Source organism: Canis aureus, chromosome 27 (genome assembly GCF_053574225.1).
Source record: "Canis aureus isolate CA01 chromosome 27, VMU_Caureus_v.1.0, whole genome shotgun sequence".
Lineage (NCBI taxonomy): Eukaryota > Metazoa > Chordata > Mammalia > Carnivora > Canidae > Canis > Canis aureus.
The window spans coordinates 17,383,954-17,401,255 of record NC_135637.1 but is presented as its reverse complement, the minus strand read 5'-3'; the positions used below and the strand labels follow the sequence as shown (position 1 = coordinate 17,401,255).

General features: G+C 47.4%; 1 protein-coding gene across 2 annotated transcripts in view; it reads left to right on the top strand.

Moving 5' to 3' along the window:
* The window catches only part of NOS1 (nitric oxide synthase 1), a 113,267-nt gene that overhangs the window by 48,082 nt on the left and 47,883 nt on the right, over positions 1-17,302 (top strand). For both annotated transcript variants that reach the window (XM_077875808.1, XM_077875806.1), the window contains exons 4-9: positions 6,081-6,209; positions 7,705-7,850; positions 9,690-9,852; positions 10,552-10,643; positions 13,301-13,442; positions 15,554-15,693. In XM_077875808.1, coding sequence (XP_077731934.1) covers positions 6,081-6,209; positions 7,705-7,850; positions 9,690-9,852; positions 10,552-10,643; positions 13,301-13,442; positions 15,554-15,693 — 812 coding nt within the window. The remainder of the gene's footprint in view (positions 1-6,080; positions 6,210-7,704; positions 7,851-9,689; positions 9,853-10,551; positions 10,644-13,300; positions 13,443-15,553; positions 15,694-17,302) is intronic.

Sequence of the window (17,302 nt, the reverse complement as noted above, 5' to 3'; positions counted from 1 at the left end):
CCACCACAGCTGCTGCAGCTGTGCTTTGCCCTCCCGGCTTCCCCCCTGCACCGAGGCAGCCCCGTGGTTCTCTCCGCACTCACCCTCTCCCTCCCACAGCCCTTGCAGCCACGTGGCATAAACCTTGGCTTTGAGAAGTGCCCCCCCAATCAGGCAGCTTCATGTTGGGGGACCATTCTCTGCTTAATCAAGACAAAAGCCTTTGGCTTAGCATTCAAGGGATTTTGAAATGCATTTAGACCTTGTGTTCCTTGGCTTGGGCTGCCATCACAAAATACACTGACTGGGGTGGCTTAGAAGTAGAAAGTTATTTCTCATAGCTCTGGAGGCTGCAGTCCACGGTCAGGGTGCCAGTGTGGTCGCACTGGGCAAGGGCTCCCTTCCTGGCTTGCAGACGGCCACCTTCACCATGTCCTTATTTTGGTTTTCTGTGTGTGTGCGTGGAGGGAAAGAGAGAACGGTCTCTTCTTCTCATAAGGTCACCAATCCTGTCAGATTAGGTCCTACTCATGACAATTTTTAAAAAATATTTTATTCATTTATTCATGAAAGACACAGAGAGAGAGAGGGAGGGAGGGAGGCAGAGACACGGGCAGAGGGAGAAGCAGGCTCCATGCAGGGAGCCCGACATGGGACTCGATCCCAAGTCTCCAGGATCACACCCCAGGCTGAAGGCGGCACTAAACCGCTGAGCCACCCTGGCTGCCCCATTTTTTAAAATTTAATTTATTTATTTGAGAGGGAGTGAGCAAGAAAGAGAGAGTGTGCAGGAGTGAGGGAGAGGTGAGCAGAGAGAAAGTGAGAAGCAGACTCCCTGCCGAGCAGCACGACATGATATGGGGCTGGAACCCAAGACCCTGAGATCATGACCTAGGCCAAGGGCAGATGCTTCACCCACTAAGCCACCCAGGTGCCCCTCTTATGGCCTCTTTTCATCTTAACTACTTCCTGTCTCCAACAGGTTAGGGCTTTAACATAGGAATTCAGAAGGGACAGTTCATCTGTGGCAGACCTCAGTTTGTTGAGCATGTACAATGTGCTGGACACTGGTCTAGGGGCTAGACACAGAGCAAAGTAGACAGTGGGTAAGCAGAAAACCATATCTGTATCTAAATATCTGTAGACATCATATATATGTATATATATGTATGTATTATGTCTAACCGGATCCATAAGACATAGAGACTTAGACATATATACATTCACATGCAAATACATATACACTCGCAAATTGCAGGCAGTGATAAATGCCTTGAAGAAAACTAAAGCATGATAAGGGAGCACAGAATACTGGGTGGGGCGCTGTTTTAAAGGACAATCAGGAAAGATCTCTAATGCAGTGCCATTTAAGCAAGTGGAGACACAGGTAAAAATAACTTAAGCGTTCCACCACTGGAAGTCGATTCTCTGGATCAAGAGTCTAGATTTTTCTGTAAGGGGAAAGGTAGGAAATAGTTTTAGCCTCTGTGGCCCTTATGACCTTGGTCTCTGTGACAACGACCCTGCTCTGCTGCCCTATCCCTAAAGCCTCCACAGATAATCTAAGAACAAATGAGGGTGGCCGTGTGCCAATAAAACTTTATTTATGGACACTGAAATTTGAACTTCATGTAACTTGTATGTATCATGAAACACGACTCTTCTTTTGATATTTTTATTCAACGGGCTAAAGATGGGGGAGGAAAAAAACCTTCCTAGCTTGTGGGCTGCATAAAAAGCAGGCAGCGGACCAGGTTTGTCCCCCGGGCCACAGTCTGAGACGGCGGCACGCAGCCAGATGAGGCTTCTCCTGGTTGCGGGATGAGAGTGGGGACCACCGTAGGGCCAAGAACACAAGTCCCAGGCACACAGTAGGTGCTCAGTGTGTATTTGTTGAGGGAGAGGGAGATGGAAGAGAAGGAGAGGGCAGAAGGAACCAGGGTGTCAGGGTGCCTACAAGGCTGAGTTCCTGGCTCCAGGCCCGGGGCTGGTATGACGTCCCCTCTCTATCTCCTCTTGGGCTGCAAGGCCACTACCTTCCATTTCACAGCCCCTGCAGGCTCCAGAAGCAAAGAGGTGTGGACAGAGCCTTTGAAATGCCCACTTAGGAGCGACGTCCCAGGCAGCCCTCCCACAAAGCCCACCAAGATCTAACTAGGATCTCCCACCACCTAAAAAGCATCCGCTGACCACACCAGGCACAACTCTAGTAAAGGACACGTGGAGCTGCTGCCCAAAGCCCACCTGTGCCCAGTCCCCAGCTTAATAACTCACAAGTGCCACTAATCTGCATTTTTAACGAGAACATTTCAGTCCCCACTCAGAAAAGTCATTTGCATGCCCCATGCAGGGCCCCTGACTGCTATATTAATCTCCCCATTTGTCCCCTCCTGAGTCATCTAATATTACTGCTGGCTAATTAAAACATCAAAGCCCCAAGTACAACAGCCCTGCCAGAGGCTTCCTAATGCCTGGTTTCAAGTGTGTGTGCAGTTCAGCACAGCCCGGGGCGGAGAGAGGCTCGGGCCTGAACCCCCCATTCCTTGGCTCGAAATGACCACCCCTCACACATCTGGAACCTCAACAGATGGCCTCTTTCGTTATGCCTGTTACTCCCTCCACACACTGCCGATGAAGGCTGCCGGCTGCCCACCCACCAGCCGTACCCCACCCCTCTTTCCCCTGCCTCACTCTGCTCCCCATCCACCTGCCCTCCCACCCCCTCCACGGGTCCTAGGCCTGACCCCAGCGCTAGCACTGTGTCTGTCCCATTATCCTCTCTCTGGGATTCCAACTGCTCCCCAGCCTCCAGGACGTCCATGTGGGTGGTTAAGAGAGTTTGCAAACTGGCTGAATGATGCGCAATATTTAGGGAGGATGGCTCAGGTGCCTCCCGCATGGGCAAGGTCAGATTTTTTTGGTTCTCATGTTGGCATGGTCGGAGGAATGTGTTGCTACAAAGTCTTGCCCAAAGATGTGACTTCCATCCCTTGCATGTCTGCTGGAAGAGACTGTAGTGAAGACAGATCTTAAAGAAGTGTTGGTGCTGTCTGGCCAGGCCTTCAAAGGAAATGGAACTGTCTGCATGTGGCTTCACAAGGCGACGTAGTAAAATAACTCAGAGCTCAGCAGGCAGAAAGTGCAAATGGGAGTGAAGGGAAGACTCCTACATCCTTCTCCTGTTCCTGGTGTGGCAGGACTATAGTAACACTTATGGCCGTGGCATTACTGATAGGACTAGCAGGGGTACTGACAGGAAGTGGTGGCTGACATTTAGGAGGTGATCACATTCATCCAAGTGAAAGATGATTTTGTCCGGCGAGGGTACTGGCTGGTTAGATGGGGAGAAAAAGGAAGGGGTGTATTCTAGAGCTATTTTGAAGCTAAAATGGGGGGGCTTGGGGGAGGATCAGGTGTGGGGGATAAAGAGTACTATGTCCAGGATAGCTCCCACCTGTGTCTTGCACAGGTGGATGGATGGTGATGCCCAGCACTGAGATGGGAACCACTGGAGATGACCGGATCTGGCCACAGCAGGGAGGTGTGGAAGATCATGAGTCATGGCACCTTCCTTTTGTTCTCTGCTACCACTTGGATGGTTCTGGAGCTGTCTTTAACGTGCTGTTCACCTATCCTCAGCTCCCCAGATACTAACATAGCAACATAGATGCTTAAGCACAGAGCTCTTATTCCACTGGCCAGAAAGGAGGCTATGATATGCCTGTCACCTCAGGACCTTTGCATAAGTTGTTCTTTCTGCCTGCAAGACCTTGCTCTTCTTTCTTTGCCTGATTAACACCTACTTCAGATCAGATCTCAACTTAGAAATCAAATGCTGTAGGTTAGGTGTCTCTCTTTGTGTTTCCACAGTCCTTTATACACCACCAACGTCCCATATTATAACACCCACTGTACTTGATTATAATGATCATACAACTGTCATCTCTCCCCTCACCCCAACATTGCACTAAGAACTCCATGAGGGCAGAGTTCTCATCTGTCTAGTTGTCACTATAGCTCTGGCCCTTGCTGCCTTGCTTGGAACATAGAACCTACTCAATAAACATATGTTGAATGAATGAATGAATGAATGACTTATGCATAATGGCGAAGAGGCAGGAGAGTCCAACAGTTAAGAACATGGTTTGAGGGGCTCCTGGTGGCTCAGTCAGTTAAGCGTCTGCCTTTGGCTCAGGTCATGATCCCAGGGTCCTGAGATCAAGCCCGGCCTCAGGCTCCCTGCTCAACTGAGAGCCTGCTTCTCCCTCTCCCTTTGCCTGCCACTCTACCTACTTGTGCCTTCTCTCTCTCTCTGTCTTTCTCTGTCAAATAAATAAATAAAATCTAAAAAAAGAAAAGAAAGAAAGAAAAAGAACATGGTTTGAAAGACAGACTTCCAGGATTTGACTCCTGGCTCCAGTGTACTAGCTCTGTGACCTTGGGCAACTTAACCTCTCTGTGCCTCCGTTTCCTCATCTGTAAAATGGGCATGATAAGCTCTTGCTTGGCATACAGTAAATGCTTCTTGAATGCCAGTTTTCAGTCTTAGCCCTTCAGCATGCTCTATGATTTCTTTCCTGGACTTAGCCCACTTAAGTGTAATTCACAGCTTCCTTACCCACCTGAGTTCCACCAACCCAGTTCCTCCTGCCTCCTGCCTGACTTCATCTCCTTGCCCTAATCACCCTCCTACACTCCAGCCACGGTGGCCTCCTTGCTGGTCCTTTGAACTTAACAAGCTTATCCTTACCTCAGGGCCTTTGCACTTGCCTTTCTCCCCTCCACTTAGTCATCATCATATATCCTTACCACCAGCTGATACTACATTGTTCACATATGGGTTTACTTGTGACTTATCTCCACTTCTCTCACATCAGTGTCCCAGAAGGGCCAGAGCACTCTCTGTCTTGCTCACCACAGTGCCCCCATTGCCTAACAGTGTCTAGCTCATAGTAGGTGCTCAATAAATACTAGTTGAGTGTGTGAATGTCCTCCCACAAGGTCTCTGTCCGGGGCTCCATTCTTTGGCATGAGTGTCACTCCACACTGGTTTGTCTTCTCCCTTCCCCCACCCAGCTGACACAGCAGGGCATACCTGCTGCTTCTCCCTTACAGTTGCTGACTGACGCTTGTCTGATGCATAGACAGGTAGACAATTACTCGGAAACACCCAAGACAGAACGTAATCCTTATTAAAGAGATCTAAAATGGATGGGCCAACTTTGGTCAGCCCAAGACTTATCGCCTAACACCAACTGGGCATTTTGTTTATAGAAGGGAAGACAGATGGGAGACTGAAGGTGTTCAACACAGAGGGAGCAGTCAGTGCAAAGGCCCAAAGGCAGGAACACATTTGGCATTTTCGAGAGGCAGAAGCCTAAAATTCAGGGGAAATATTCTATGCTTTGAAATTTTTTAACTTAATTTTTTCTGTTTTCCCAGTGCTCACCAGATGTAGTGAGTTTGGACTATAGCAGGGAAGCCCAGGAATCCAAGGAATTTGACCTAGCTTCAGCTTTGATTCCTCAGGCCTAAAAGCCAGCACCATTCAGAGAGGCAGACTCTGTCCCTTGGTCATTTACTCATTCAGCAGACATTCAGTGAGTCCCTGCTATCTGCAAGGACCTGTGCTAGACACCAGAGAGGCCACCTTTGAGTTCTTGACCCCTCCCCAAAGAATAGAACCCAAAAGGCTTTTCCACAGTGCCTCCTTTGGCATAGGTAGAGGGACCAGGTTCCCAACCACCTTGTAGGTGTCACATGGGAGAATGAGTCCTTCTCTCTGTGCAGGTGCTTGGTAACTCTGGCAGATTCCAGGAAGAGAAACTCACCTGCCTCCTGCCTGATTTCATCTCCTTGCCCTAATCACACTCCTACATTCCAGCCACGGTGGCCTCCTTGCTGGTCCTTTGAACTTAACAAGCTTATCCTTACCTCAGGGCCTTTGCACTTGCCTTTCTCCCCTCTACTTAGTCATCATCATATATCCTTATCACCAACTGATACTACATTGTTCACATACGGGTTTACTTGTGATTTATCTCCACAAGTGGAGACAGTTTTCCAGTGTCTGATGTCCCATACTTCCTTGTCTCCTCCAGCCCCCTGCCTCGGGAAAACAGTCTCCCACAAAGAATGGAAGCCCCTCCAAGTGCCCCCGCTTCCTCAAGGTCAAGAACTGGGAGACGGATGTGGTTCTCACTGACACCCTCCACCTTAAGAGCACATTGGTGAGTATCCCAGCAGGACAGAGACCAACTTCACATTTGGCGTTGGCTAAGTCTTTGTTGTGGGGCCTGCCCTGTGCCTGTAGAGTGGTTAGCATCATTTCTGGCTTATACTCATGAGATGTCAGTAGCCCCCCTGAATTTGTGATAACCAAAAATGTCTCCAGATATTACTCAGCGTCTCCTGGTAGGGAAATCCACTCCCATTTGAGAACCACTGGTGGATACTTACTCACTCATGGAAATACTTTTCATTTGTATACCTTGAACCCACAAGAATCCAAGTGGAGTTGCTGGTTCTGAACATATCTTCTTTGTCTCTCACAGTCTGACCACTGATAAGGTATTGAAAAAGCCCTTCCTTGGTGTCACTGGGTTTCTGCTAAACTTTTATTTATTATATTTTTTAAAGATTTTCTTTATTTATTCATGAGAGATACAGAGAGAGAGAGCAGAGACACAGGCAGAGGGAGAAGCAGGCTCCATGCAGGGAGCCTGACATGGGACTCAATTCCGTGTCTCCAGGACCACGCCCTGCACTGAAGGTGGCGCTAAACTGCTGAGCCACCCGGGCGGCCCTCTGCTAAACTTTTACATCATATTTTTAACAGTTAGCAATTCAACGCATTGCTTTACATTTTTGTTGAAAATGAGCCTCTTGGGAGAATAGTGTGTTGGTTAGCTTTTGCTGCATAACAAATATACCCAAAAGTCAGGGACTTAAAACAACAACAACTCATTATTTTCCAAAAGTCTACAGATTGCCTTGGTGGTCCTGCTGGTTTCAGTTGATTTCAAGCATCTGCAATCATCTGAGGGACACCAGGCAGGTCTAGGATGGCCTTGGTTAGGATAACTCTGATCCTCCAGCAAACTAACTTGGCCTTGTTCATATGGTGGTTGCAAGGTTTTCAGAGAGAATGAGCAGAAGCATACAAGATCTTTTGAGGCCTAGGCATGGGATGGGCACAACAGCACCTCTGCCATTTTCTATTGACCAAAACCAGCTCACATTCAAAGGGAGAGGGTATAGGCTCCACCTCTCGATGAGAATTGCTCTAGAGTCACATTGCAAAGGGTATGAATACAGGCAAGAGAAGAATTGGGGCCACTTTTTTGCAGTCAACTTCCCAGAGAGATGTTCAAGTGACCTATTGCAACCACTCTACAAGTTCCTTCTTGATCAACACAAGATCAAAAAATATTTGGGGATTCAGTACCAATGAGTCTGATTCTCAGGCAGTGCCAGTCAGAAAGCCTCTCTTCCCCTAGATGAGTAGAGCAAACACTTTCAGAACTTTAACACACTGCCTGTGGATTCTCACCTTTACTGGTAACCACATCCCACAATGATTTGAAGCTGGTACTTGAGAAATCCCATTTGGGTATTAAAGGCCAGGTAAACTCTACCATGAATGTCAGATCCACGTCCACAGCCCCACTTGTGCTACACTTGGGTAAGACCAAGTGATCATCCAAATCTCTCTTGTCCTTCCAGGAAACGGGATGCACCGAGCACATCTGTATGGGCTCCATCATGCTCCCTTCTCAGCAAATACGAAGGCCTGAAGACGTCCGCACAAAAGAACAGCTCTTTCCTCTCGCCAAAGAGTTCATTGATCAGTACTACTCGTCAATTAAAAGGCAAGTGTATGTTGACTCTGGGGACCCAGGGTGAATTACCAAGGACCAAGACAAAGACTTTAACTCCAACTCTGTGATGGTTGAACCAAGACCTGAGCATAAGGGCTCTGCCCTCCATACGCTCAGTTTGAAAACTGGTGGCCCAAGGGCCAAATCTGGTCCCCAGGAATGTCTTTGGCCTGCAAAGTTGCTTAAATCTGAAACATTTCAAGAAATTCTGTGTCTAGGCACACTACCCTAAAGAAACTCTCACACTTAACTTGTTCACCAGAAGACATACATAAAAATGTTCAATGAGACATTGTTATAATAGGAAAAAAATTAAAATCAAAGAGCTAACCCGAAACAACATCGACTCCCTCAGCAGAGAATGTGTAAGTAAGTGGTGGTATTTTCCAAATCATGGAATGTCATAACAGCTACAGAAAATGAGTGAGTTGGCACTCAGCATGTTCATGGGAATGAAACTTGCAAATAACTATGCAAAAGGAAGAAAGGATAACTTTGTAAAAGAAAACATTCAAGGTAGCACCATTTATATAAACTTTTTAAACGTACAGAGTAATACTGTACATGGTTTAGGGAATAGTTACATAAGTATATATATATATATAACATATATTTATGCAAATACTTATTATATATGTACTTATGTAAATATATACAATATATATACTTATGTAAGTATGTATACAATAAACATAAAAAAGAAAAGCATGAGAGGGGGCACCCTGGGTGGCTTGGTTAGGCAACTGACTCCTGATTTTGGCTCAGGTTGTGATCTCAGGGTCATGAGATGGAGCCTCATGTCAGTACAGAGTATGCTTGACATTCTCTCTCCCTCTGCCCCTCCCCCTATTTACTGTCACTCTCTTTCTCTCTCTCTCTCTCTCTGAAATAAATAAATCTTTAAAAAAAAAAAAAAGACAAATATGAGACACTTCCAGGAAGAAAGTGGGTTACAATGGGAACATAGTCCCCAAGGAACTATAATATCATTTTTCATTGATTATTTCTTAGGCGTGGGTGTTCATTATATTGTTCTGGATACCTTTTTGTAAGCCCAAAATTTTTCATAATATTTTCAACTTTCTAAAATTGAATTCCCTGTCATCATTTAAAAATAAAAAGACTTCTCTTTAAAAAAAAAATCAGATTTCCAGGAGTACCTGGCTGGCACAGCTGGTGGAGCACATGACTCTTGATCTCTAAGTTGTGAGTTCGAGGGATCCCTGGGTGGCGCAGCGGTTTGGTGCCTGCCTTTGGCCCAGGGCGCGATCCTGGAGACCCGGGATCGAATCCCACATCGGGCTCCCGGTGCATGGAGCCTGCTTCTCCCTCTGCCTGTGTCTCTGCCTCTCTCTCTCTCTCTCTCTCTGTGACTATCATAAATAAATAAAAATTAAAAAAAATTAAAAAAAAAAAAAAAAAAGTTGTGAGTTCGAGCCCCGCACTGGACGTAGAGATTACTTAAACATAAATAAATAGATGAATAAAATTAAAATAAAAATCAGATTTCCAGTTTCTCTTGAAAGGAGACCTGGCATCCCTGGCCCCCACTCCTCCCAGGTAACAACCATCAGGAGCAGAGTGGTAGCTGCCCCCTTTGAACCAGGCATAGACTCACCCATTGGGCACAGTCCCCACCCAGCCAGTTCAGTCACTACTGGGCCTTTGTGGGCTTTTGAGTTTGCAGTCTTCTTATGCTTGAACTGTTGTGTCCGCATGTCAACTCAGACTGGCTGTGGCTTCTGCCCTCATGGGACGGCTCGCCCCCTTCGCCAACCCCTAAATCAGGAGAGAAGGTGACACTCCCCTGTCCCTTCCTTCCTCACTCAGATCTGGCTCCAAAGCCCACACAGAGAGGCTGGAAGAGGTGAACAAAGAGATCGAAACCACAGGCACCTACCAGCTCAAAGACACGGAGCTCATCTATGGGGCAAAGCACGCCTGGCGGAATGCCTCCCGCTGCGTCGGCAGGATCCAGTGGTCCAAGCTGCAGGTAGGCGGTGCGGCTCTGGTGGGTGAGGACGGATGAGCTCCAGGGGCCCCTGGAAGGCAAGGTGAGATAGTAGATGGATGGTCATGGGACCCCAGATTCTCAGGTCGTGACTGAATCTGCCATATAGTCCTGTCTCATTGAACCAACATGGTGCTTTTTTTAAAAAGGAACATGCGTGTCTCTTGGTAAGGCTTACTCTCCAGTTTACCACAGACCCCACCATTCCTTTTTGTCTCCTACCTACTCTCTCTGCTTATTTATACTATCAACCTATTCCCTGAGGCATTAGATTCTGTGTCCCCTGATATGATTCCCCACCCCCACCACCCGGGGAATAGTTTGAAGTCTCAAATAGATTAGTTATTAAGTTCAGAGGGCTTTGTTTGATTTGTATTTATTTTGTTTTTAAATCCCTGATCCCTAGTGTTTCCTACCAGGAAATACATCTAGCCCACTAAGGTCTCTCCTTCACTCATCATCCTGTAACCACATGCCTGCTTTCAGGGAATTTTTCCTGGTTTGATTGACCATAGTTATTAGGATAGAAAACAAAACTTTAAAGCCCAGCCCAGGTCTCGTTAGTGGAGTGCTTCCTACTTGAGTGGGGCAGCAGGTGACATGGGCTCCAGGTTCTCCACCCACTGGGGGAGCCGAGGAGGGAAGGCAGAGGCACCCATTCTCACCATGTACCCCTTGCAGGTGTTCGATGCCCGTGACTGCACCACAGCTCATGGGATGTTCAACTACATCTGCAACCACATCAAGTATGCCACCAACAAAGGGAACCTCCGGTGAGCCTGCCAGCTTGGGGGAGGGGAGTCTGATGCCCCCAAAGCACTGACCCTGGGGTCTGGAGTTGACTGGCTCACCTGCAGAGAAAATGCTCCCCTTCTCCCCTCAGGGAGATGTGCTTAGCTGGAAGAGGTGGCCTGGCTGCTTTGTTCCACCTCCCATGCCCTGTCTATTCTGGAAGAAATAGACTCTTGCAACCAAAATCAGACTTGACCCACAGTTCAATATCACCCATGAAGGGGGAAGCAAGGGGTGTTTCCCATTCCCAGGACATGGAAAATCCCAGTGCCAATAGTGACCTGCTTGTACCATATCCTACTGTGTTGCTCGGAGCTACCTTAGAATTTCCCTGGGTTTAAAAGACCATGTCTCTTCCTGCCGCTGTGGGTGCAGCTCCCTCAGATGCTACCCAGCCAAGCCACACCTTGGACCCCTCTTGCCCCGGACAAAGAACAAAGCCCCAGGGGGCAGACCAAGGCAGAAGATCCCAGTACCAATGTGGGATGGCGGCTTCCACGCTGGCAAGTTGCAGCTGGAAGGGAACAGCTGGGACCCCACAGTTCTACTTGTCAATCTTGTAAATCAGTTCTGCCCCAGCATCTGGTCCCAGCTGCTGAGGACCAGCCCCACGGAGGAGCCATGAGGGCCACTGTAGGGAAATTCCCACAAGCCCCAGGCTGCACTGAGCTTATCCCCATGGTGGCTTGTTTGCATTAAGCAAGAGTTGTCTTGGCCACGTCCCTTCCTTGAGAAGGAAATTGTTGCTCCAGCTGAGCCCACCAGTAGGGAAGGGGCCTATAATATAAGCCCAGAGCCTGAGCTTGGGGAATTGGTTTTTCAATCTCTTCCTAAAAGACCTCATCCCTCAGAGGACATCATCAAAAACACTCCTGTGTATCCTGAGCATCAATGGAGGGCCCAGTCAAGGTCTCAGCCCTCAAGGAGCTTATGTGCTCTTCTCTAAATGGTGATATTACAAGGCAATATGGGGAAGGGGGGAATCACCAAAAGCCAAGCAATGCACCTCCACTTTTTACAGTTATCAACTTGGGAGGGCAGTTCTCAAGATCTTCTACTAAACAAAATATTCTGCTAGACATGATAAGAAAGCCATCAGAGAACATATACCATATATAGAAATCACCTAAACATAACAAAGGCAAGCAAGGGAGAAGGGAGAGGGAGAGCGAGATGTAAGGCATTCGATCTGCTGTTCAGTGAAATTATGTTTAGGAGACATAAGTGTGTTGTGTTTCTTCTGTTGGTCTCGGTTCCTGCACACAGAGTAAGCATTCCACCCGCTGTGTGTGATTCTGGTGTTTCTAAACATACTTTTTAAATATATATGTTACACAAACACCCTTTATCTGGTGCTCGACCAAAGCAACGTCCGTGTGTTTTACTGCTGGAGGGAAGGCTGACAGCTTGACTCATTCTGTGTTCATCTCCAGTATGGCACCTTTGCTAGGAGGTTGTTGAGAGCACTGTTGGCTCTGGGTGAGTCCTACCTTCAGCCCTCATTCTAGACTCGCCCCCCTTCCCCCCTCCCCCAGGTGCAGTGCACCAGCCCTGCAGTATTCAATGGCGTCTGGTCTTGTGCACACAGTAAGACCCTCATGTGCTCAGAAAGAAGGCATCCCTGGAAACATACAAGACAGGGGATGCTTTGTGGAGGAATGGAATCTGAGCCACTCCTTGAATGTGGGTACATGACAGCAGAGAGGGATTCCAGCCAAGATGGGCAGCAGGGCAAAGTTCCAGGGGCAGAATATGTAGAGAAGATCTGCAAGCAACGGACTGGACCTGCCATGTGATCCTCATGCTGACACAAGCCAGGGCGGTGGCTTCCACAGCCTGGGATGGAATCCACTGGTGGGACGGGTGAGCCAGGGTGGCAGGAGCTCCTGGTATGAGATCACATTAAACCATGTCCTTCCGATGATGCCAAAGACAAAGTCTCAGTTTGGTGTTAAGACATCCTTAACACTTCTCTAACGCTACTGATCACCCCTTTAGCAGCATGAGCGAGGCTCCAGCTAGGTGTCTTCAGCAAACAACATCTTCCTGCAATGTAATAACAGTATACAGTCTCATAGTTGCCTCTTTAGGTAGGCGAGGCCAGTGGCAATCTCCAGTTTTCTTCTAAAGTGAATAATGTGAGTACAAGGGAAGTACTAAGGTTTCTTCTTAGTTGTAAGTGTGTAGACTTTGGTATGATACAGGCGGTGGGCACATGGGGCGGGAAGTTAAGGATGGTGGTAAGTGCAAGACTGGAGCTGGGAATCAGTGGTGGGCTCTTAGAGGGAAGGAGGATCCCACATTGTTTCCCTGGAGATTACCTGCTGCAAAGGATCCCATGGGAAACTAGCCCAAGCCAAGAATGTTTAATGGTCTCTAAGCAGAGCAGGATTCTTTGTTCTCCAGTGGGCTGCCATAGGGCCTCCCATCCTCTATTCTTCAGACCAGTGATCCAGTAGAGGGACGAGGCATGGTCCCTCCCTTTCAACAGTGACCCCATTGTCCTTTGGGGACCTTGGCACAGAGGAAGTCCACCCTGAGCCTCACACACTTGGTGGCCTGGGTGATGCCCTTTCTGGTATGTCCATAAAGCACCAACCCTGCCCTGACACCACAGGTCCCCCTCTCCCCACCACAGGTCTGCCATCACCATATTTCCCCAGAGGACTGACGGCAAGCACGATTTCCGAGTCTGGAACTCTCAGCTCATCCGCTATGCCGGCTACAAGCAGCCCGACGGTTCCATCCTAGGGGACCCAGCCAACGTGGAATTCACAGAGGTGTGTGCCTCCCACCCCATCCCCTGCTTGGGCTCTCAGTCCCCTAAACTGTCTTTATCCACAGCCTTTTCTTACTTTAACGCTTATCATCACAGGGAAAGCAGCCAGTGGGGTACCGTTTACTCCTCTCCCAACCTCCTGCTCCTTTTAGGTGCCCCCAGTCCAGCTGATTCCCTTACAGCTGGTCATGTGGTCATTTTCATCCATCACCTTGTCTGGCCGTCATGATAGGAACTATCGTCCCACTTCACGGATGAGTAGACTGAGTCTCAACACGGCCGAATGAGTTCTCCAAGGCCACCAAATAAGCAGAGAGAGATCTCGAAGTACAGTCCAAAGTTCTCCTGCCTCCCACCAGCAGGAGAGGAGCTGACATACAGGGGCTATTGTCTAGTATGCACCTTTTCTGAATTGGGTAATATGTCAGACTCCTATCATTCATTCACTTCCACAATTTTGCCTACCCAGTCCTTCTTTGGATGAGCGCGTCTCTGCATAGTACCAATATGACCACAGTTTCTGGCAGCCCAAATCAATTCATAAAAGCCAGGAGGAAAACAGGCACCACCATCTCCCCATCCACTGGTGATGCAGACGGGTAGCAAAGGTAACGCACGATAGCTTACAGCACCTATGCCCCTAGAAGACACCATGGGCAGACCCATGCCTAGAATGATCTCAAGCACAAAGCCTGGCACCCTTCTTATTTATCACCTTAGTTAACACCATCCCCAGTTGAGATTCATCTCTATTCTTTCCACTGTCACCACCCCTCAGGACAGAGCTGGCAAAACCAAGCGCTGCTCCACTCTCTCATTGCTACTGACTTCATTTGCATGTGGCTTTTCTTATTAAAATGTTATTATCGAGAGAAGAAGGGGCTGTAACCAGGGCGACCAGGAGTTGCACCTGTGCCGATTTACACTCAGCCAGACTCTCGGCTCCACTTGGCTGAGCGCTAACTGCATAGTTGGCTGACCTTGTCTTCATGGCCACCAGAACATAAACGCCACAGCCTCTTCCTCCCCTTCTGTCTCCAGAAACCTTGCTGACAGCACATGTTCTTCTAAGCCCGTGATTTCGTGCTTTTCCTCTTCCTACCGACACAGCAGAAAGAATCGCTCCAGACATAACCACATAACCATAGCTTTTGAAACCCTCTGCTCGCGCTGTCCAGGGTGGCAGCCTCTGGCCACATGTGGCTAGTGAGCGCCTGAAATGTGGGAAGTCCAAGTTGAGGTGCCTCGAGAGTATGAAACACACACCGGATCTCAAAGACTGAGAACAAAACAGAGTGGAAAATATCTCATTTAATAGTTTTCATCTTGATAATGTTAGGCTAATCTATTATATTTATTAAAAATTAATATACCTATTGAGTTAGTTAATATATTAAAATTTATGTTAAATATATTATGGTAATATTAATAATGTATTCAATAATTTACCATTATCACACTAATGATGATTAATACATTTAATTATGTAATATATTATACATTTGGTATATTTATTGGATAACTATATTACATATTTTAATGTTAAGTATATTATTAAAATATATTGCTATCAATACTGTAATATATGAAGTTAATTTTGATATGATAAATATTATGATTATGATTAGTAACTAATAATCAAATATTATTGAAATTAAAATATATTATTTAAAATGAATGTATTATTTAAATTATTTCTCCTGCTTTTTTGTTTGGGCTTTTTTTTTTCCTTTTGAAATGTAGCTGCTAAAAAATTTTCAATTATTTATGTGGTTTGCTTTATATTTCGATTGGACAGCTGCTCTAACAGATGCATTTATGCACAAACTCTGATAATTCCGCCTTCATCAGATGTGGTAGGTTTTCTTTATATCTCAGGGTGCCTGATGCAAACAGTTCCAGAGCGAGTACCTAGCACATGCCAGACCCTGTGATCGAGGGTATTGTAGATACAACAGATTTGGCTCTTGCCTTCCGGGAGTTCCAGAGGAGGGTGCTGCTGGCTGGCTTGCATTGGGATCTCTGCCCCTCCCCCCCCACTGCCATAGTGTCTGGAGGGTCTGGGGCACAGCAGCAGTGGCGGTGGCATGACCTGACCACTTCTGGTTGCAGATCTGCACACAGCAGGGCTGGAAACCCCCAAGAGGCCGCTTCGATGTCCTGCCACTCCTGCTCCAGGCCAATGGCAACGACCCCGAGCTCTTCCAGATTCCTCCAGAGCTGGTGTTGGAAGTACCCATTAGGCACCCCAAGTAAGAGGAACTGGCATGGGGTGGGTGGCATGGAGGGTTTCACCCAGTGCCCCACTCTGCCAGTCCCTAACCCTCTGGCTCTCTCTGTTGCCCAGACAGAAGCTGAAAGGGGGTCTTGGTTCCTTGGTCACAGTGGGCCTGGGCAGAGTGGGTCCTCCCAACCCCCTTCCCCACACCCCCCTGCCTCCCCACCAGCAACAAGCAGTAAGTCCTCCTTGACCAGCCCGGGGATGAACATTTCTTCTGAACCATAATCACCCTCCTTACCCCACTCCTACACAATCAACCACACCTGCCCTTTTTCTAGCCTTTTTTCCAGCTTTCCAGAAAAGCAGAAGCACCTCCTGTCTTGTGGTGGGCACTAATTTTAAATAGAACTGTTTAAAACTGTGTGACCTGATGTGAGTCAAGTCCAAAAAGAATTTGGAGCCAGGAGAGAACTGCAAGTCCTGGCCAGGAGCACGAGCAGAGGTCACACTTTGAGAGTGAAGGAGATTCACAGTGAGACATTGGCCTTGGAGGCTAAATGAGGCAGGGGACCATGTGGGGGGGGTGGTGGCACCAAAAAGCTCAACAATCCAGACCAATATTATTTTAACACAATATTTTTATCAAAATTAATTTTTATCTCAAAAAAGTTTATCAAAATTTAATTTAAAATTGTATGAAAATTTTAAATAAAGACAGGATCCAGTTCAGGGCTGAGGTTGAGGTGAAGCAAGCCAGGTAAGTCATACACGTGCAAGGTGGGACCTGTCTTTATTTAAAGTTTTGATGTTTTGTTCATTGTGGATTTTCTTTTGCATCACTTGATTTGTTTGGAAAACGTAGAGTTAATTTAGAACATAACATAAATAAAAAATAGTCCTGGGCTTGATTACTGGGTTTGTGGGGGCCCTCTTACATTTTGTACCCAAGGCTAGTGCCTGACTTACTTCACCCTCGTCCCAGGCCTGGAGAGGGAGCAAGTGTCCTGAGGCCCCTGACACTGCTCAGTATCTGGGAACTCACCCAGTCTCCCTAGTGAAACCTGGCCTACATTCATTAATGCATTCCTACAACATGGTTTATTATCCCTGCCCTGGGCCAGGCATTGTGCAAGCCTTTGTAGGTGATATGGTCTCTGCCCCTATGGTGTTTTTGGTCCCAAGAAGGAGGACTTACACATACTATTACTCAAATAAATAACCACTTAGTTCCCAAAAAGTGCCACAAAAGAAATGTTATGGTTCCCAGAGGGATAAAGCCACCTGACCCAAGCTAAACCGAGTATCAGGGAAGATTTCTCAGAGTAAGCAACATTTTAGCTAAGAATTAAAGTTTGCATAAGGGCTGGACAGACACAGAAAGAAGAGAGAAGGTCCCAGGAAGAAGAAAGTGCCATGCAAAGGCCCTGAGGTAGGAAGGAATTTGGCAAGACTCCCTTTCTGCTGGATTAACTTTCAGAGTGGGCTCAGGAGATAAATAGCAGCCCAGCGCAGTGGTTCCTGGGCTTGGATGTTCATCCCCATCACCTGGGGAACTTGTTTCAAATGCTTATCATCAGCCCCGGCTGTGATCCCACAGGTCTGAAGCGGAGCCCAGGAGAAAGATTCTGACGTCCCAGAAG